At 39.3% G+C, this 21,658-nt stretch overlaps 1 protein-coding gene across 3 annotated transcripts in view; it reads left to right on the top strand.

The window, feature by feature from the left end:
* The window catches only part of PKP4 (plakophilin 4), a 114,923-nt gene extending 94,112 nt beyond the window's left edge, over positions 1-20,811 (top strand). For 2 of the 3 annotated variants that reach the window (XM_063116520.1, XM_063116519.1), the window contains exons 12-22: positions 669-852; positions 1,780-1,897; positions 2,393-2,584; positions 2,797-2,970; positions 6,087-6,237; positions 10,084-10,279; positions 13,300-13,384; positions 13,504-13,621; positions 15,723-15,854; positions 16,959-17,032; positions 19,794-20,811. In XM_063116520.1, coding sequence (XP_062972590.1) covers positions 669-852; positions 1,780-1,897; positions 2,393-2,584; positions 2,797-2,970; positions 6,087-6,237; positions 10,084-10,279; positions 13,300-13,384; positions 13,504-13,621; positions 15,723-15,854; positions 16,959-17,032; positions 19,794-20,042 — 1,673 coding nt within the window. In that variant the 3' untranslated portion in view covers positions 20,043-20,811. The remainder of the gene's footprint in view (positions 1-668; positions 853-1,779; positions 1,898-2,392; positions 2,585-2,796; positions 2,971-6,086; positions 6,238-10,083; positions 10,280-13,299; positions 13,385-13,503; positions 13,622-15,722; positions 15,855-16,958; positions 17,033-19,793) is intronic. The other variant, XM_063116521.1, reaches the window with a different exon arrangement.
* Positions 20,812-21,658: the final 847 nt, after the last annotated feature.

The following is a 21,658-nucleotide window of genomic DNA, read 5'->3' as shown; positions in this document are numbered from 1 at the left end:
CTGTCCAATGGCATCTGGAGAGTCTCACATTCCCCATCCCTGTTAGAGAGCAACCGTCCCCAACCTGGTGCCCTCCAAATGTTTTGGACTACAGCTCACAGCATTCCTGACTATTACCCAGGCTGGCTGGGATGGATGGGAATCGAAAGTCCACAACACTTGGTAGGCCCCAAGTTCAGGAAGGCTACTGCAGAAACTCACTCCTTCCTTATGTTCCATTATTATCTCTAACTGAGAGCATCTTCTTAATAGTACCACCCATGTGCCAAGCTGGAAAACCAAAGACACATAGACCCCATTCAGAAGACAACTTAAACCACGGCTTTAACCATGGTGAATAAAGCAAAAAGCTTTATTCACTGTGGTTAAAGCCATGGTTTAAGGTGTCTTCTGAATATGGCCTAGCTTTCTGGCTTAACCACCGTGGTTAAAGCCATGGTTTAAGTTTTTTTTTTCTGAATAGGCCCATACACAGCCAGTGTTGTTGGTTTTATGCTGCAAAGTTATTTTATTATTAGTGCCGTGAAGTGTATTTGGTTTTGTTTTATGTGCTACTTTTACTTGCTGTTACCAATCCCACACTATTGTGGGTTAAGATATATACAAGTTGAAAGAACTATCTAATGGTCTTAGCCATTAAATGATACCATGCATCTTTTTTTCCATAGGCGTTCTCTGGAACTTGTCTTCATGTGATGCAGTAAAAATGACAATCATTCGAGATGCTCTGTCAACACTAACAAACACTGTGATAGTTCCTCATTCTGGGTGGAATAATTCTTCCTTTGATGATGATCATAAAATTAAATTCCAGACTTCTCTAGTTCTACGCAACACAACAGGATGCCTGAGGTAAATCACTGTGTTTATAGTACTCATCTTAAATAGCAATTTCTTATGCATTCTTTTCAACTATTCAGTTCTACCATTCAAGCTAATGTTATGCTTTTACATAATGAGAAAAGCAAACGTATGATAGCATGCCTGTGTTTGTACTAGGGCACGGATGTGGAATATGTGGCCCTTGAGATGTTGTTAGAATGCCATGTCATCCCTCACCATTGGCTAGGGCACCATGGCACCCACAGGCCCCGTGTTGAGGCCCCCCTGCTTTACTGTGTTAGCCAAGGGCATTTGTGGGTCAAGCCATTCTATTTGTGTAAACCATGTAATAATAATGGCCAATGGCCAAGGAGGTACTTTAGGTCACATACCCAAAGGATTGGCCCAAGGGAGTTGTTTACTTTTCCTTTAATGAGCAGAATCCTTCTCCCAGGTCATATCAGTCCCATTGATTTCTGTGGCACAAAGGGCTGCTGGCCAAGTAGCACAATCCCAAAGTTCCCTTGGGTATGCCGAACCAATGGCATTGTTCTTTGGTCTTGGTCATGATGTATAAATCTAAATGAAGTTTATTAAATTCACCACCACCACCAAAAAAACCACCCCACAATACCTTGGGGCTGAGCTGAAATGGGCCATCCCATTTTGCCAGGTCATCCGTGTGTGACAAGCTGGGAGAGCATTTTGGGGGAAATACAAACAGAGCCTGATAGCCATGGAGGTCCTCCCAGGATGCTCCAAATCTAGCATCATTCAAGAGTACACTAAATTGAACTCTGCCAAAGACTTATATTTTCCCAGAAAGTGGTATCATCTTTTCTAAGCAGTTTCCCTTCTTCAGGTAATTGGTTGCTTATATGCATATCTCTGATAATACAAATATCAATGTACTATATTGATATTCATCATTATTCCTATTCTGTGTTTATGCTTTAGGAATCTAAGCTCTGCAGGAGAAGAAGCACGGAAACAAATGAGATCTTGTGAAGGGCTGGTTGATTCATTGTTATATGTGATCCATACATGTGTGAATACCTCTGATTATGACAGCAAGGTGGGCAAATGTTTTTAAACTACGGATTTTCTTTTTATACGAGGAGACCTGCCTGGTTTGGGCTGTAATGTGTAGATATTATTTCAATCACAGAGTTTTTGCACTTTTCTTGTGTCACTGAAGGTCGATGTCTTTGAATTTATCATCATTAGTGTGCTTTTCCTGCAGGCACACAACTTGGAACTATGATATTATAATACAAGAGTGGGTTCATTTGTTTCTTCCAGGCTTTTCTAGGTTTTGCCCATTACTTCTCATTTTGTATTTTTAAAGCATCTGCCTTTAAATTGTTGATTTTCTTACTTATTCTTGGGAAGGCTCAATTGTGCTTGACTTGGGGAGGTTTACTCAGACCAAGTTTCAGACTCACCATAATAAAAATCTAGGTGATCCTATTTCACAAATACCCCTCCGAAAACCTGTTTCTATTTATAGCCCCAGATCATGGTTCTACTCGGCTTTTTTGTTATAGAATGTCCTCTGTTTGACTTACAGACGGTGGAAAACTGTGTGTGCACACTAAGGAATCTTTCCTACCGTCTTGAGCTTGAGGTGCCTCAGGCTCGCCTACTGGGTATAAATGACTTGGATGACTTTTTGGGGAAGGAATCTCCTAGCAAAGATTCAGAACCAAGCTGTTGGGGGAAAAAGAAGAAAAAGAAGAAGAAAACTTCGCATGAAGATCAGGTTTGTTCTTTCCCCGTTGCCCTTTCCTTATCTGTCATAGGAATGTATTAATAATGTCCCCACAACCTATTTTACAGTGGTATGGCTAAGGAAAGAAACAGCTACTTTTGATAATAACATGTAGCGGGATGTTAAAAAAAAAAAAATCAGCATTATTTTGAATGTATCTTAAAAGGCTGTGCTTCCATATAATAAGGGCATATCTTTTGCAGTGGGATGGCGTTGGCCCCATTCCAGGATTGTCAAAGTCTCCTAAAGGTGTGGAAATGTTGTGGCACCCTTCCGTAGTAAAACCATATCTAACTCTTCTAGCTGAAAGCTCCAACCCTGCTACTTTGGAGGGTTCTGCAGGATCTCTCCAGAATCTTTCTGCAGGCAACTGGAAGGTAGTGTATGAAACTTGAAGCTGTTGATATTTCACCCTTTCTTCTTTTGCCACGTTGATCCAGTAGAGAGCCAGTTGTTATGTAACGTTTTTCATCCAACATTTTGCAGGCAACTGCTAGCAGATGATCCTTTTGAGCCGCTTTTATCCAGAAATCTTTCTTTAGATCACAAGATCTCTCCTCTGAATACTTTGTAAGGCCCACCCATTCAAGCAAAAACATATTCATGCGAATGGTCCCATAGCTATTACTCTACTAGTCAAACAATAGATACAAAATTTAACTGACACTAACTCTTTAGATGTACTTGCATTTCACCAATACAATAAAAGTAGTAATTTTTACCCCTTTGCCTACAATGATTCAGGTACAGTCATGTGTGGAGGCTGGCAGGTGCAGATGTAAAGTTATGCAAAGGAAGTGGAAATACCCTTCATAGTATTCTGTATGATGCAGCTGTACAAGTATTTATTATTTAGTTATTTATTTAAAAAAGATTATATCTCACTTTTCAGTCAAAAGGCACCCAGAGCGGCTTACAAGAATCAATAATTAGATAGTTCCTACCCTGGGCTTACATTTTATAAAGATCTGAGACACAAGGGAAGGGATTGGAGGGAGTAGGGGGGAAAACATAAGGGTGATGCATATAGATGGGAATATGCCTATTCAAGTGTTGGAGAATTATTAGTTCAGGATGTTCAGAGTGTTAGTTCTGAAACTCATTAACCTGTCTGGGCCGCACAGGCTTAAACTAATATTTGTTAGCAGTAGTAAGCAGCGGCTCAGCTATAACAGTTAGACACAATGAGACAAAGGATTTCTTGGTACCATTTAAAAGTAATTCTTTACTGACAGATATAAATAAATTTAGCAATTGGCACTTATATACAAATATACTCACAGATGTTCAAATTACACAACATACATCGAGTTGGGGTAACATGAGAGAAAGGAAGGTACATTACAAAACACAGCTACTTTTATAATTAATTTTTGTGAACCGCCCAGAGAGCTTCGGCTATTGGGCGGTATAAAAATGTAATAAATAAATAAATAAATAAATAAATAATAAATCCTGTACAACTGATGCAATCACTGATTGACCAATTAACGCAAATACAGTCCCAGGCAATAATTCAATTATACAATTAGAGTCCAGCTGCATCGTTGACCTTTAAGTGTTCTGCTGAATCCTCCCTTCTGCCAGGTCCCCGGGTAACAGTAAAAATAGTGGAAAATACAAAACAGGATCCATTCCAGGATTCCAACATCAAGAACTAATTGAACTCAGGTTGGCACCCATCTATTATCCTTCTGGGCTGCCCTGTTCTTTGCTCCCCCATTCCTCTTTTCTTTTTTCCCTTCTACAGTTTCTCTTCTTTGAGTTGCAGATGTTTCCTCAGAAGCCCTTCCAGTGGCTGTTGAGGGAGGAAAAAGTCGCCACTGAGAGCTAGATGGTGGGAGTAAATTAAATATTTAGTTCATTTTTAAAAAGACAATGACTGCCTTCCTCAACCTGGCTGCTTTGTACTACAACTCCCAACATCCCCAGCCAACATGTCCACTGGACATGTGAGCTGGAGATTATGGCAGTTGCAGTCCAAGACATCTGAAAGACACCGGGTTGGGGAAGGCTGGTTTAGTGTTTTGATAATGAACAACTCCAAGCCTTGTATTAACACACTCCCCACCCCGCCGCCACCACTCCCCACTTGTCCTCCGGTGTGGCTACAAGAAGATCAGAAACTTCCATGTTAAATTAGCTGCAGTTTAACATGTCATCCAAACCCTAAACTGTTGATAAACTTAATTTTGGTTTGTTTAAACAGTCCACCTTCATAAACTACCATTTGAAATTGACTTGTTTCAACAAACCATAGTTAAGATTAACCAGCTTGTCTTGGTCTGGACGTCACAGCAAGCTGCAACTCACATAAAACGGAAACAAAAGCTTCTACACGCCTCCCACTTCCTCCTGAGAGGAGTAGGGAGAGCATACGAGTCCAAGTCTCCCTGTCATTCTCATAACACTAAAACCATGGTTGAGCATTACATCTGCATGCAGCCAATCTGAAGCAAATAAGTGAAGGAATTTTTCAAGACAGATCAGATAATTAATACATCCTTAAACACTTCTAGATATGCCATTAAGATGCACATGAAGACCATCACATTATATTTTTAACATATTGAAATGTTTTCCCCACCTTGCATTTGAAGTGTAAATTCCGGGGGTCGGGGAATGTCAGGAAAAGCTCTTCTAAACATTGGCTAATGCAGAGAGTGATGACATTTTTATGTTTGTCTTTATCTCTGGCCTCCTCCTCCTCCTCCAGTTCATTTTACAGCGGTAGAAGCAGAACATGGTTTTAGGGAACAACAGTGCAGATATGCTTCTGTTAAGGACACTGAGGCTCTCTTACCAATACATACTTGCAGGGGAGAAAAACAAATCCTTACTATAAATATATGGTATTCAGTCATTTAGCTCAGAGGTTCTACAAAGATTCAAAATCCAGCGTTTTCCTAGAGTCAAGAGAAGGAAGGTCATGGCTTAATTAAATTAGGTGAGACAGATAGGTTTTCAACAAAGAGAGGAGATTAATTGTTGTTCACAAATAGGTATTATCACTAAACACTCTTGCTTGCAATCCGCACAGCTGGTATTCTGCAAAGGCACCACATTGCAAATCTTAATCACTTTTTTATTCACCAAAGGGATAAAAAAAACTTCTCTTTTGAAGTTGTATAAAAATATGTGATATACTGCTATAAAAGTTTCAGCAGCTGACTTTCCAAACATTTGTCTCTTTTCCCATAAAATGCTACCACCTTGTTAATAGCTATTAAAACAATTATAACATCACTTAGTATAGTTCATTTAATCTCGTAATTCATTTTATTATTGTGTGGCCCATAATGAAAACTCTTCAAATGTCAGGTTGATGCCAAACCCACACTTTGGTTAATGGAAACTGGGTACATAGCTCTCATTTGTAGTTTGAATGACTCCCTTTAAAATGTATTAACACTCAAAAGACAATATTGGTGGGTCTTTTTTTTTCTTTTTTAAAGGGACAGGCTTTTAATAACTTTGCATTTTTGTGTAATAGTTTGCAGCCTATATTCGAGCTGCTGTCAGGAAAGAGAAAGGGCTTCCAATTCTCGTGGAGCTGCTGAGAATGGACAATGACCGAGTTGTTTCTTCTGTGGCAACTGCTTTGAGAAATATGGCATTAGATGTTCGTAACAAGGAGCTTATTGGTAAGTACTGAAGGACACCTTACTATCCACGTTGCCAATATGAGAAACACTGTAGGTTTTTATACATTAATTTGCATGCCTGTAGCCAATCTGTGTTACTTTACAAAAGCAAGCAGTCAGTGGAAAACAAACCATTTCCAGCAGGGAGTTATATTTGCAGAGCTTGATAGCAAATGAAATTCTTCATCCTTGGTGAAAAGTCATCACCTTCTGAAGATCCATTAGGCTGATGACAGGTTCTGGCAGCATCCAAACATATTCTTTCCTTTGAGATCAACAGCATTTAAAATTTTATTTTTAAAACATTTCTTCTTCTGCCTTAATATGTCTATCAAAATGTGGATATGAGTAGGTAGGTGTTTATATAGCTGACATAGCCAATTTCCTCCAGATGATTAATTCTTCTTTCCTCTTCCCTCCATCTGGGTTTTGCATTGTAAAAGAATATCGGTCAGTGTACTAGACTGGGGATAGGGATCAAAATGTATATCTGAATCTACTGGTAGATCTCTGGATGATTTGCAGTAGATCAGAAAAGATTTCTGAGTCCCAGTTGTGTTTAACCATAGCAGCAACAAAATGACTCTTCCTGCCCTAAATTATACCCCTGAAATGAAGAAAACATGGGATTACAGGAGTAGATACTGTATGTGTGTGAAAGGAATGTGAGCTCTGCTCATTCTGTTACTCAACAAGAAATTTGTGGTCTGAGCTTTCTTTAATTCTAAGCGTATGTCTTGCTGCATCTGACTCCAGTTGGTGGATCTTGGGGTACTAGGAAAAAATTAAGTAGATCCTGCAAGCCTGAAGTCTGCCCAAGCCCTGACCTAGACCCTGTGGGATGTGTCGGTGGGACTGTACTTCAGTGGTTCAATTCCTACCTACAGGGTCAGTCTCCGAGTGTGGTGTTAGGAGAGTAAACAAAACAATCAGATGTAGCTGTGCAGGCTTTGGGCTGGTGCTGGGATACAGTTGTGGGCTGCATAAGGGGCAATGAACTGAGTTTGAATACAAGCAAGATGGCAACCAGCTTGATTGATAACTGGCAAATAGAGGGATAAAATGTGGAGGCAGTGACAGACTTTGTATTTCTGGGCGCAAAGATTACTGCAGGCACTGACTGCAGCCAGGAAATCAGAAGATGTTTACTTCTTGGGAGGAGAGCAATGACAAATCTTGGTAAAATAGTTAAGAGCAGAGACATCACACTGACAACAAAGTTCCACATAGTTAAAGCAATGGTATTCCCCGTAGTAACCTATGGCTGCGAGAGCTGGACCATAAGGAAGGCTGAGTGAAGGAAGATAGATGCTTTTGAACTGTGGTGTTGGAGGAAAATTCTGAGAGTGCCTTGGACTGCAAGAAGATCAAAGCAGTCCATACTCCAGGAAATAAAGCCAGACTGCTCACTTGAGGGAATGGTATTAAAGGCAAAACTGAAGTACTTTGGCCACGTAATGAGAAGACAGGACACCCTGGAGAAGATGCTGATGCTAGGGAAAGTGGAAGGCAAAAGGAAGAGGGCAAGAGCAAGGTGGATGGATGATATTCTGGAGGTGATGGACTTGACCTTGGGGGATCTAGCGGTGGCGACGGCCAACAGAAAGCTCTGGCATGGGCTGGTCCATGAAGTCACGAAGAGTCGGAAGCGACTGAACAAATAAACAACAACAAAGATGGGAACACTGGATAAATAGATCACAGATCGTGGATATAAGTCAGTTGCCTATTCTGAATGAGGTTGCACTACCTTTGAAAGGACAGGTGCATATTTTGGGGCTGCTCCTAGATCCATCTCTGTCACTAGAGGCTCTGGTGGCCTCAGTGGCTAGGAGTGCATAGGTACACCAGCTACAACCATTCCTGGACTGTGATAGTTTGGTTCAGGCACTGGTAACCTCAAGACTGGATTATTGTAATGCACTCTATGCGGGGCTACCTTTGGTCTGAAAGCTGCATGTGGTGCAGAATGCTGCTGTGAGGCTACTACTGTGTGCCTCCTCTCAACAGCATGTCACACACCTGTGCTGAAAGAACTGCACTGAATGACAATAAGCTACCAAGCCAAGCTTAAGGTTTTGTTGTTAACATACAAAAATCCCTAAACAGCTAGGAACCAGGTGACCTTCAGGATCCCTTCATCCCTGTCCAATTGTTGCAATTCTCAGACGGACCGCTGTTGATGGTGCCATATGGTCTTGAGGTTTGCTATAGGAGCAGTAGTAATAGAGCCTTTAAGGTTACAGCACCCACTCCCTGGAGCATGCCTCCATTGACATCAGACAGGCATATATAGTGCTGACTTTGAGAGGTCTTCATCTCGTTATGCAGGCTTCCCCTGAAGTGTGACCCAGCCAGTTACAGTTATAGTTTTATTGCTGACCAGTGATTATTTTATTGTTGCATTTCAATGTGAATGTTATTTAGGGTGACCATATGAAAAGGAGGATAGGGCTCCTGTATCTTTAACAGTTGCATAGAAAAGGGAATTTCAGCAGGTCTCATTTGTATATATGGGGAACCTGGTGAAATTCCTTCTTCATCACAACAGTTAAAGCTGCAGGAGCTATACTAGAGTGACTAGATACAAAAGAGGGCAGGGCACCTGCAGCTTTAACTGTTGTGATGAAGAGGAAATTTCACCAGGTTCCCCATATATACAAAGGACACCTGCTGAAATTTCCTTTTCAATACAACTGTTAAAGATACAGGAGCCTTGTCCTCCTTTTGGTCACCCTATGTTATTATTACATTCCCCATAAATAAAAAAACTACTTAAGAGTAGTCTCATTTAAATCATGAGTGCTCTGAGTCCCACTGATTGCAATGGGTCTACTTTAAGTATGACTAAGTCTGGATCTAACCCATTGTGTATCAAAATGTTTTAAAAGTATGCTTTGACAGGGGTTTGCAATCAAGTAGTATATCTTGTTTAGTTAAATATCAGAATTTGTCTGTTGGCACTGTAGCAGAGAATTAATGCCTTTCAATCTAGCTGCTAGCTATCATTTATATACAAATATACCTCTCCTGTTTATATTTTACAGGGTAGTTGTTAATTATCATAACAGCCCACACCAAAGCATTTACTCTTTTAGCTTTAGGTTATTTCTTTTGGTTATTGTAGAATTTATATCTTTTTCTTTGTAAGAGAGTGAAATCCAAGAGATCCTCAGATATCATTCTTTATGCATGAAAAATGAAGTGAACAGGTTATCTATCTACAGCTTGCCCTTATTCTACCCTTCATGAAAGGAAACCTTTCACTGAACCCCAGTCCCACAATCTGAGGAATTGATTTTTTTTCCTACTCTAAAAATTACTTTACTGTTTCTTTACTCACTAGAGCTAAGATTAAATTCTATCCTATTTTGTTGTCTATCAAGTCCAAGTCAGCTTGAAAAGAAAGAGTATAGTGAAATATCTGTTGTATTTTGCAAAACCACAGGTTGTTTGAAACTTATACAATTAATGTGATTGTGTCTTACTATAAAATGGCTCAGCTAAAACAAGCTTATCTAAAATAAGTACACAGATTGGTGTAAATCTGTGTACTTTGGCATATCGCCATAATATTTTTTAATCACTTTCCCCCCTAATCCAGAAAAAAGATGCGGTACATTTTTAATTTGAAAAATGGCACTGTAGTGTCTGCTTCCACTCCGTAGAGTGGAAGGATTTCTTTCTTTTTTATGATTTTTTTAAAAAATAATATATTCTACCCCTCTGGCTGCTTTTGGTTCTGTATGTATCTTTGCAGTGTGATTCTGAATGACATTTTATCTATCTATTTATCTATCTCAGTGCAGTTTGTAGCCTGGTTTTTCTGTATGGATTTTTTTCCAGGTAAATATGCTATGCGAGACCTGGTAAATCGCCTTCCAGGAGGCAATGGACCAAACATTCTCTCTGATGAAACTGTGGCAGCAATCTGCTGTGCTTTGCATGAGGTCACCAGCAAAAACATGGAAAATGCCAAAGCTTTGGCTGACACTGGAGGAATAGAAAAACTGGTGAACATAACGAAAGGAAGGGGTGATAGGCAAGTATGGGATGCTAAAATTTTACAAGTGAAAATCTTCCATTTCCTCCTGATAAACAGAATGTATAAAATTAGCTATTGATTGAGGAAGTGCTTTCTTCTGCATTCTTGGTTTGTTTAATTAGCTGGCCAGCCTTATATAGCTCCAATCTGTTTAGGAAAGGAGAAAGAGTGAACTGGCCATTTATTCCTTTTATTTTTTTCTATAACTCCACACAGTCCCTGCCAGTCTCTTCATCCACAGGGATTTATTTCTGGACAAAATGTTGTAAAACACCTCAAGACCAAAATCCCTGTAAATTTCAGTGGCATTCACAAAGTGGAGCTGCCCTTAGATATAGATTAGATATATAGATATAATTCCAGCATGTCCAGCAGAGATTCTGGCTATCTGGAGTAGTCAAAAGTCAAATAACATGTATTTGAATTATTTTAAAGGTTGCTAGGTTGCATGGAAATATGCTGGGGGAATGTGTACATGACTTTGGGAGAAAAAGAGAGCTTTTTAAAAATAATGTATTTTATATTATGCCTTTATACTGGTTGTTTTATATTTTGAATGGTTTTTGTGGTTTTAATTTTTGTAAACTGACCAGAGAGCTTGGGCTATTGGGCTGTATAAAAATGCAAATAAATAAATAAATAAATCAGTAATACTACCATTAACTACTAAACTGTCCCTAAAATCCAGGACCCCTTTCTCCAACCCAGCTTATTACATCCCCCACAAAAGAGTCTAAAACCATCGGAGTGTAAGTCCACCTGTGCAATTTTTCCCTACTGAAAAAGTATGATTAATATTGTCATCACCATCATTACAGTAGGAATGTTTGACAAATCCGCAATGGATTCAAATGAATTCTGATTTCTTTGAATCTGACCTGCAGATTCCGCAGCAGACTGGCTTTTTTCAAAGTCGTGGATTCCGCAGACTTGCAGAACATATTTTCTTTTAACTTGGGGAAGACTTGCACAAATATATATTAGCTCAAGTGCGCATTACTGCTAGTGAGTACTTTTCAGATGCACTAATCTGCATTAGTTAATTAAAGTTCATTAGTGCTAATACGAAGTAGTACAACAAAATTCTCATTAAAAAAAATCCAATTCTGTCAACGAGCAAGTGACAGAACAAAAGATGCCTGACAATCCATAAAACACAGACAGAACAGAATTAACTAAAATCCGACGTGTTTACATTCTTGTTATTGTTATCCAAGGATTCCAAGATGATGTTCATGATCATCCCTCTCTCCATTTTATCTTTACAACCTTGTGATGTGGGTTAGTCTGAAGAGTGAGTGACTGACCCAATGTCACCCAGTGAGCTTCTTGTCCAAGTAGGGTCTAGTACCCAGGTCTCTCCAGGCCTAGTCTAACACTTTAACTGCTGTACAACACTTGTTCTCAGCTGCTCCTGAGAATCAGAGGATTCTCTATAATAGTGTGGGATGTACTGAAAGGGAAAAATCAGTGGAAATCAGGGCTACCCTACATGAGCAGAAGTCCCTTGCACTTTCACAAGAGCACTTCTTGAATTGAAGCCAATGATGCCAATTCAGTTAAGTCCCTGTGTGCAAGGATTCCTGATCCCAGCCACCTCCAGTGTTATTTATTTATTTATTTATTTATTGCATTTCTATATCGCCCAATAGCCGAAGCTCTCATGTTAGTCAACAGTGTCAGCTATGACAGTATTCATTAATTACAATATATGTGTACTTCTCTTCAACTATAAAGGTTCTCAAAATGCTTCACAATAATAATGAAACAATAGTTATAATTATCAGTTAAAATAACAATTAATTGAAAATTGCACTGAACAATTACAAAAATAAGGTACATGCAAATAAACCAGTGTGATTGTGTCCAAGCTTCAAAAGTATCAGGTGAAATCAAACAAAAAAGACACAGCAAAAGAGTTCCATCTTGGATTTCAAGGAAAGGGATGTTAACACCGTAGGGACCATCACCTCCAAAGGCCCTCTAATATCATAGAGAAGGGGCTCATACAGAATGAGGTATTCACTGAGATTCTCAGGACTGAGACAGTTTAGGGCTTTACAGGTCAAAACTAGCACCTTGAATTGGGCACATAAACAAACTGGTAACTATGGTAGTTTTTAAACCAGGTATGATATTTCTGTTAACAAATAGGCAGTCATATTCAGTATCAGTTATAATTTCTGGGCCTTCTTCAAGGGCATCTAGACATAGAGAGCATTTCTGTAATCTAATCTAGAAATTCCCGAAATATTATTGACATTGACAAGATCCTTGTTTTCTAGGCATGGACCCATTTGGTACAACAACCTATGCTGTTAATAAACATTCCAGGCCACAGTCACTATTTTGGCATCCAGGAGCAGTGATGGGTCCATTTGTACTCCCAAACTGCAAACCTTGTCCTAAATGAGAAATGCAACCCCACACACAGCAAACATATCCCCATCTATCTAGGATACTGATGGGTAACACTATCATCGTCTATGTTTTGTGTGGATTGAATTTCAGTGTGTTCATCCTAATCCAGTGCATCTCAGATTTCAAGCACTCGTTCAGTGCTACACCAGAATCTAATTAAAAAGTTGGGTGTCATCCACATATTGGTGACACCATACACCAAAACTTCAGATCACTTCACACAGCACTTTCGCATATATGTCAAATATCATGGGAGGCTATATTGATCAACCTGGAACACTACAGAAGAAGCAATATAGATCACCCATTCCCCCAGCAAGTGGTATCAGAGCTGACAATATTGACCATCTGTTCAATGTTGCATTTGCTATTATCCCCATTTATGAGACACACTATCCACAGAAACCTGTTTCTGACTTTCATCAAGACACAAATGTCCCCATCTCATCTTGTCCACTTATTCAGAACCTTCATAATTCATTTTGCTTATACAATCCAGTTTTTCCTTGATGAGGAATCTGGTGTTATGTAAAGCAGGATTCCATTTCCAGTCTATGTGTAGCATGAAGCATGTCTGATAGCATTTTTCTTCTCAGGTCATCATTGAAGGTTGTCAAGGCAGCAGCCCAAGTGCTGAACACATTATGGCAATATCGTGATCTCCGTAGCATTTATAAAAAGGTAACATATAAACAAAAATTAGTATTCATCAGAATTCAATTCCACAATGAGATCCAAACCATTTCTTCTAATGAAATGTCTTCTTTTTTCATGTGACCTCTTTTTTTCTTCTTCCACAGGATGGTTGGAATCAAAATCATTTTATTACCCCAGTGTCAACACTTGAGCGTGACAGATTCAAATCACATCCTTCCTTGTCTACAACAAATCAGCAAATGTCACCTCTCATTCAGTCTGGTCAGTTAATAAACCTTTTCCTTTGTATGGGACCAGATTTGATGTTATTAATTTCCCTGAACTGGTACACATCTTTAAAAACCTAAGAGGTTCATTCTCAGTTTATACTATCCTGTTTGACAGGTTGTTTTTGTGTTTGTTAGGACAGAATTTGGAAGAGACCATCTATAAGCTTTTAACTGGATACTCTGCTCCTCCACAGTATTTATATTGTATAGTGTGAAGGACAAAGAGACAGCATTTGCAATCAGGCTTAAACAATATTAATTTAGGAGGTTTGGGGTTACATAAAGGATCTCTGAGGCTGTAGCTTAATGGTAGAACATATGTTTTATATGCAGAAGGTTCCAGGTTCAGTCCCCGGCATCTCCAGGTAGGGAAAAAACCAGCCTGAAACACTGAAGAGCCACTATCAGTCCGTGTAGAAAATACTTGATGGACCAATGGTCTGGACTCAATAGAAGGCAATTTCCTATGTCCATATGAAGCAGTGAGCCACGAAGGGCTGGAACCAAGGTTCAGGGCCTCCCATATGTGCACTGCTGCTGGCCTACAGTATCAGCAACATCTTCATCCAGCCGAAAGGGGCAGTGTGTGGTTTTTGCTTCCCCACCATGCATACCCACATTCCAAGGCTAGGGCACAACATTACAGTCCCCGCCTCCCAGTAGGCTCCCAGTGGCCAGCCCTCACATGAAGGCGATCTGTGCAGAGCCAACTGTTGTTGAGACAGTGCTGGGGACAGGAAGAAAACCTTTTTTCCCCAAGGCTGAGACTGGCTACCTGCTGGGTGTAATGTTATGGACCCACCAGGCTGCGTCACAGGAGCTGGATTGATTAGCAGTGCAAGGCCTCCCAGATCCTGCAGCCACAAGATGGTTGTTGAATCCCTAGTGCATCTATCCACTTATCTCTGAGCTCCTAGGATGCATTTGGGTAAGTCTGCAATTCAAGGTAAAGGCCTCACACATGCACAGCATGGGATACCCTGGACCAGAGCTGATACAATACTGCAAACCTGTGTTTCTTCCCACTTCCCACTATCCAGTGCCTCTGATGCTGAGTCATCTCCTCTTCATCCGCCAAGAGGCAGATTCTTTTTAGAGGAAGGACTTGGGCAATGGCTGGGTTCAGAGGCACCACCCGCTTCCTCCTTAAAGCTGTTGAAGGTCCAGAACCAGCATGTGCTTTGTCAGTCCCATGTAGAAGGCTGGATCTTGCTTATAGGAAAGAATGAATTGCAGCACCTAAACCATATATAGACACATATTTATTCGCAGTGGGAGTCAAACAGTATCAGCAAACCTAATATAAAGGACCATAGTGTCAAGCAACTTAGCAAATACTGAGCCAAAGTCCCTTCAGGCTTTTTGTAACGAAGATAGTTGAGAAGCTTGGTAACTTGGAATCACTTGAAATCCATTCAGGTACTTCGTAGTGAATATACATGAGAAACTAGAGAACCTGGAATCATCTAAGATCCCAGAATGGCAAGCTTCATAACAGGCTAGCTTTTAAAGTCTCTTATACTTTTATAGTTTCTGTTCCCAATATTCTGGAGCAGTTTCACAAGATACACCTTTTTTGTTTTATTCAAACATAAACCTTGTTTATGTTTTATTCAAACATAAACAAACATCATTAAAACCTAGATTTATACACACTGCTGCAAATGTATTTATTTATTTATTAACGTTATATTCCTGCATTTCCTCCAAGATGCTCAAGAAGGCATACCTGGTTTCCCCCATATAATATTCTCAGAACTCTGTAAGGTAGGTTAGGCTGACAGAGAGTGACTGGCACAAGCTTAACGGCTGAATGGGAATTTGAACTGGGTCTCCCCAGTCCTAAACCAACATACTCCTCACTGCACCACACTGACTCTCAATGTTCAGATGCTGCAAATCTTTCTTCCGGATATTCCATGTGAATATCTGTTTAGGCCTTTATTGTCACTTTTTACCATATGTCAAATAGTCATTTATTATAAAGCATTTCCAAAGAATCTTCTTATCTTTTCCAAACTTTTTGTCTGGCACTGAGTCTCTGTTTTTCTTTTCTTTCTCTTTTTCTTCCTCTGTTACCTTCTTTTCCTCAGTTGGCAGTACATCTTCATCACCGGCACTATTAGGAATTAGAGATCCTCGTTCTGAATACGATAGGACCCAAACCTCTATGCAGTATTACAATAGCCAAGGTGATGGGATCACACATAAAGACATGTATACTGGTAAGGGACCAGTAGATGGAACCGAATTATTATTATTATTATTATTATTATTATTATTATTATTATTATTATTATTATTATAAAGTTTTGTTTACAAAATATGTATTTTGTATGAGAAAAAAAACATAGTACACAACAAAAACAGCAGCAATAAAATAGCCTCAAGGAGTAATGAGTGTTATTGGAACACCAATGGGTGTCCTCCCATTTAAAACCACTGTATAATATTTTATTGTGTTTTCTTTTTCAAGAACCATGCAGCAGTATACAATACTGTCACAGTACTAGTGTAAACCAATGCTAGCATAATGGTATTAGCAATTGATAGGAAAAGGGGAAAAAACAGTGATTTGGCACCAAATAGGCAAAGGGTAAAAGTGGTGGCAAATCACCCTGTTAACTCTTTGCCTATCATGCTAGCAGCGTTGCATTAACATCGGTTTACGCTAGCACTGTAACAGCATTGGATACTGCTTCATATGCTTAGTTCATGAATGCTGACAAAAAATATAAGAACATAATAAGAGCTATGCTGGATTAGACCGAGGATCCATCTAGTTCAGCACTCTGTTCACACAGTGGCCAACCGGCTGTCGACCAAGAAACCAACAAAGCAGGACGTGGTGCAACAGCACCCCCCACCCATGTTCCCCATCAACTGGTTCATTGTGCCATAGATTGGAACCCACATTTAGCAGTGACCAGTTCTGGCTGAGAGGCTTCCTCCCTTCCTCTTGTCATCTTCCTTGTATCATTAAGCCCAGCATCATTATATAACTGAAATGGTTAAGGAGGGTTGGAACCTGCAAGGCAACTTTAGCCTGAGAGAGGTTCAGATCACAGTATATATCAAAATAACCACTGGAGGCAGGAGCCGCTGGCGCCCCCCCCCCCCCACCATGCAGAGTAGATCTCCAGGTGGCTGATTCCAGAGGTCCTTCTGGCCACTTATAGCCCTCTTCCCCTCCGAAAAAGTATTGATATAATATATTGAAGTGCTTCATACAATTCCATTCTTCTTTCAAGGAAGTGTGGAGGTCAACCACCATGAAATCTGAGAAAGCCAAGTACCAGTTTTAATCCTCTATCACTGTTTTCCCACAGGGTCCAGCAAACCTTCACCAATTTATATCAGCTCCTATTCTTCACCAGCAAGAGACCAAAATAGACGACTACAGGTAAACACTGAAATCTTAATTTAAAGAATGCCAGTATCGATCACAATGATGGTGCATTTGGTTTTAATTGAATGGTTATTATTTTAACCTAATGGTTGTTAAATTGTTATTATATTATATTAAATTACTTTCTAACTTCAGGCAATGATTTTGAAAAGCTGCTACACCTGATTTATGCCAACCCCCCTTCAGGTGTTTAAAATGAATGCATATAGAGAGCCAGTGTGGTGTAGTGGCTAAGGTGTTGGACTGGGAGTCGGGAGATCCAGGTTCTAGTCCCCACTCGGCCATGGAAACCCACTGAGTGACTTTGGGCCAGTCACAAACTCTCAGCCCAACCTACCTCACAGGGTTGTTGTGAGGATAAAATGGAGAGGAGGAGGATGTACGCCGCCTTGGGTTCATTGGTGGGGGAAAAGGCGGGATATAAATGCAATAATAAAGTAAAAAAATAAATATATGGTGGGGAGCAACCACTCACATTTGCCCCATCTCTATTCCTCTAAGAAACACTGTCATAAGCAAAACTAACACAAAGCCTGGACATTTGGATCAAGAATATATCACAAATGCTAGACAGAAATTAAACAAAGGACGTGGGCTTACACTGAAGTGGTATGCAAAACATCTTCATACTAAAAGCTATAAATAATATTTGCAAATTATGTGATATGGGAGATGCAAAAGACTTGTCCTCCACACAGGAAGAATTGATTATGAATTCTTAAAGCAGTACAAGAATATAGGGGTAAAATTAGAAAGTCAGTAGCACAACAAGATTTGCAATTAGCAAAAAAAAGAAAAAGAAAAAGGAACAGCACTATAAGTACCTTTTTCAGGAGGAGGTTGATAAAGTGCCACAGTGTGAGCTACTAATGGAAAGCGGTGGAAACAGTGAATGAGCTTGATTGAGGGACTTCTATTTTGCACTTGTTAAAAGGTTCACTTTGTTCAGATGTTTGACACAAAATGTATAAAAACTAGGAAGGCGTAGATGACTGGAATAGGGGAGAGAAAATCAGTTTCTTAAGTTACCTTAACCACAATAAAAAATTGTAAGGGGGGAATGGAAATTCACCATACTATGGGGTCCCTCTGGAGCAGATCTGGGAGCGTGTGGAAAGGTCTTCAGTGGGGAGGTGATTATTACATATAAGTGGGACCTGCAAAAAATGTTAACTGTGTGAAATGTTCCTGTTCAGGATGCCAGCCATGTTCTTCCAAGATATTCTATTCCCTATTTTAATCTCAACAGCCCCAACCACATTCTATCAACATGTGATGCCCACTGAGCATGCTCAGTACTCATTGAGCAGTTTCGAGGTCCCCACCACCACCTATTAGGTGTTTTTCACCTAAAAGAAAATATTTCACTTTTTTTTTAAACTTCTGCAAACCCAACCCTGCTGATACCTCCCTCTTGTGTAGATGGTTTTTGGCTATAGATGAAGAATGAGTTCGGTATTAGTATATGGGATTATTAGGAAGAGATCGTATTATTTGAGTAAAGTCACAACTGTGGAATCAATCATGGTTTTACTGGCTGACACATGATATTAACAAGTTACAGTTTGCTGCATATTCAGAAAAACAATGACAAAGTGTAGAAGAATCAGAGGTGCAAATGTTAGGGAAAACAAGACCCCTAGAAAGGGAAGTTGAATCAGCTGGTCTCAAATAATACGAGGTGATAGATAAAGAGTTCTCAGATATGTAAATCTACTTTGTAAAAAAATATTTTTTGTGTACAACAACCACCAAGGTTAACTTAAGAAGCAACAGGAGTAATATATTTGGGATTGCTGCATGAGCAGATGGGCAGTGGAACAAATGCCCAAAGGTTGGGAAAAACTACAGAAGAATGGGCTAGAATGGATCCTGCCAGGCAAGCCATTCAGGGGTCTAGATGGGCTGCAATCACTTTGCTAAAAATGAGAATGTTCAACTGGTCAGCTCTGCACTCACCAGGGATGATAGACCGGGAGATGGTGGGTGGTTTGTACAGTCTGCTTTGGGTCCTCTCGGTGCTTGTCTTCCATACTTTTCTAAAACGTTGCAAGTGATGAAAACATATGTGAAGAAGGTTCACAAACAAATAATACTGTTATATCCCTTCCGTTGTTAGAACCAAAAACCTCTTGGAAAGGTTGCCTTTGTTTCCAGTTTTCTCCCATGACTTGTCATTCAGTTTTCATGCTTTTTCCTATTTGGGCTGCATTTGAACTCTTGATAAGTTGTTCTTGTTTCTGAAAATAAATTATTCTTCTGCCTGTTTACAAAGGTTACATATTCTGTAGCTCTATACTACTTTTCTTACAAAAGGAAACATTTGACTTCGCAGACCTGAGATTCTCACTGGGACAAAGGCAGACCAAATACATTATTTTATTGATTAATACATATAATAGTTAATAGGGCCTTAGCTAGACCTAAGGTTTATCCCGGGGTCATCCCTGCCTGCTCCCGGGATCCCCTGGGTGTCATTTACATGAATAGGGATGACCTCGGGATGATCCCAGGATAAACCTTCTGAAAATTATCTAGGCTCTGTATCTGGTTAGCTTTTTCCTCATTGAGAATTGTGGATGTGAAAGAGTCTAGCGAAGGCATAGTTTGGAAATGGTTTTATAAATGGTTTTATTTTTCTGTGAATTGATAATTTACTGCTACATGTATGCATGGAGATCTATTACGTAGCTCTTCAAAACTAGAATAATTCTGGGTATGTTTTGTTTGCTTGTTTGTTTTATTTTCTCAATAGCATCAGCAGTTGTACTACAGTCAAGATGATTCCAACAGAAAGAATTATGATGCGTACAGGTTATATCTGCAGTCCCCACATAGCTATGAAGACCCATATTTTGATGAACGAGTTCACTTCCCAGCCACTACAGATTACACAACGCAGTACGGACTGAAGTCAACCACAAACTATGTAGACTTCTATTCTACCAGACGACCTTCTTATAGAGCAGAACAATACCCTGGGTCACCTGACTCTTGGGTGTAGCATTAGAAAATCACAAAAAGGAACACTGTATCTTTCTAAATTTGGTTGAGAAGAGATTGAGTGATGGTTTTGCTTTTTTGAGAGAGAAATGTGAAAGTGAAATACAAAGAAGGAAACATGGAAGAATGGTTTGTTTCTTTCCTCAATGGGGATTATCTGGAGGATGGGAGAGAAATTGGAAAGGGAGAACTTTTTGCTCTGTTTAGATGTTAGACCTAATTACATGTAGTTCCTATAGTCTGGTGAAGGAGTGGGCAACGTGACGAAAGGTTTGAGAATTGAGGGGAAAGGGATTTTGGAAATGTGTAGGACAGATCAAATTACAGATGATTTTTTTAAAAATGTGAATAAAAGTCTTGTTCTCATAGTTTGTACAGAAAAAAAATGGATGCCCTTCTTGTTCTACTACTATTGCTAAATGTCAAGATTGTATGCTATCATGTCTTGTAAATTTCTTTTTAGTTGGTGTAAATATGGAAATGCCACATTGGTTGGAAGTGCCATCATTTGTAATGCCGTGTGTCATTTTAAAACTGATTTCAAAAGCTGACATCTTTTAAACAGAAGAGAGAGAGAGAGAACATATAAGAAATTGTTATAAATAAATATCATTTTGTTTTTAAAATGAATGGTGTAATTTTGAAGCACAAACCTCAGTCCAGTATATCTGCACCTTTCTCATTCCCTGCCTCTTTCACAGAATACTTCACTGCCATTTTTAATGCCTATGGGAAAAAAATAAATGTGGACGTCTCATCCACGGAAAGTAGCTCCTGGCGCATTCTTCTTTATTTTCTGTGTTTACTGTTAAAGAACAAATGCATCAGAAGTAAATGCTCATTGTGAGTTGTAAAGTCAAGTTAGATACCTATCCAAGCATTTTGGCCATTTTGTCAGCTTTCAGCGATTTATCTATTTCTTATTTGTCAAACTTACATACCAAAACATAAAATTATGCAGTTCCATATCTTCTTTTTATTTCCTTAGTACCATCAATTCAGTACCTTTCACAACTTACTGTGTTTCTCTGCAGAAGTAAGAGTAACAGAATAGCATTTCTTTCACGTTTTTATTTTATTTTTTAGTAATCTGTCCATCTGACGCATATCATTTCATTTATAATGGTTTTTATAAATGAGTGCTAATTAATTTAATTCATTTTCTTCTTGGCCTACTGGTAACATCTAAACATTTAGACCACAAGTCTAATCAGTTTAGATTTATTTATTGTTTATCTGAATTTTTTGTATTGGTTCCACATTCAGAACCCATGAGGGGCCCCATATGCATTGAGGGTCATAAGGAGGTAATCCATGTTAAGGTTTGCAAGGAGTTGGCAGAAACAAAAAGTGCTGTTCATAATTTCTGTGGAATAGTATGCTCTGAAGGTTAATGATTTCAGCCATTTGGGTTATGTAAAGCCACATGTATATCTTTATGTTGATTTTTAATGCCCACTTATTATAATATTGTCCTTTGTATAAAGGCCTTAAAGTAAAAGTTGTGGCTTTAAAACATAGCTTGTTGCAGTTCAGAAAGTGGCCTATCCCTCTGCCCTATGCAGTTTGTTTTCATTTTTCAGCCTGGCCAAGAACATCTTGAGGTTCATACCATTT

This window comes from Elgaria multicarinata, chromosome 2, assembly GCF_023053635.1.
Source record: "Elgaria multicarinata webbii isolate HBS135686 ecotype San Diego chromosome 2, rElgMul1.1.pri, whole genome shotgun sequence".
Classification (NCBI taxonomy): Eukaryota; Metazoa; Chordata; class Lepidosauria; order Squamata; family Anguidae; genus Elgaria; species Elgaria multicarinata.
Note: the sequence above shows the minus strand (reverse complement) of the source record. Positions and strands in the feature narration are given on the sequence as shown.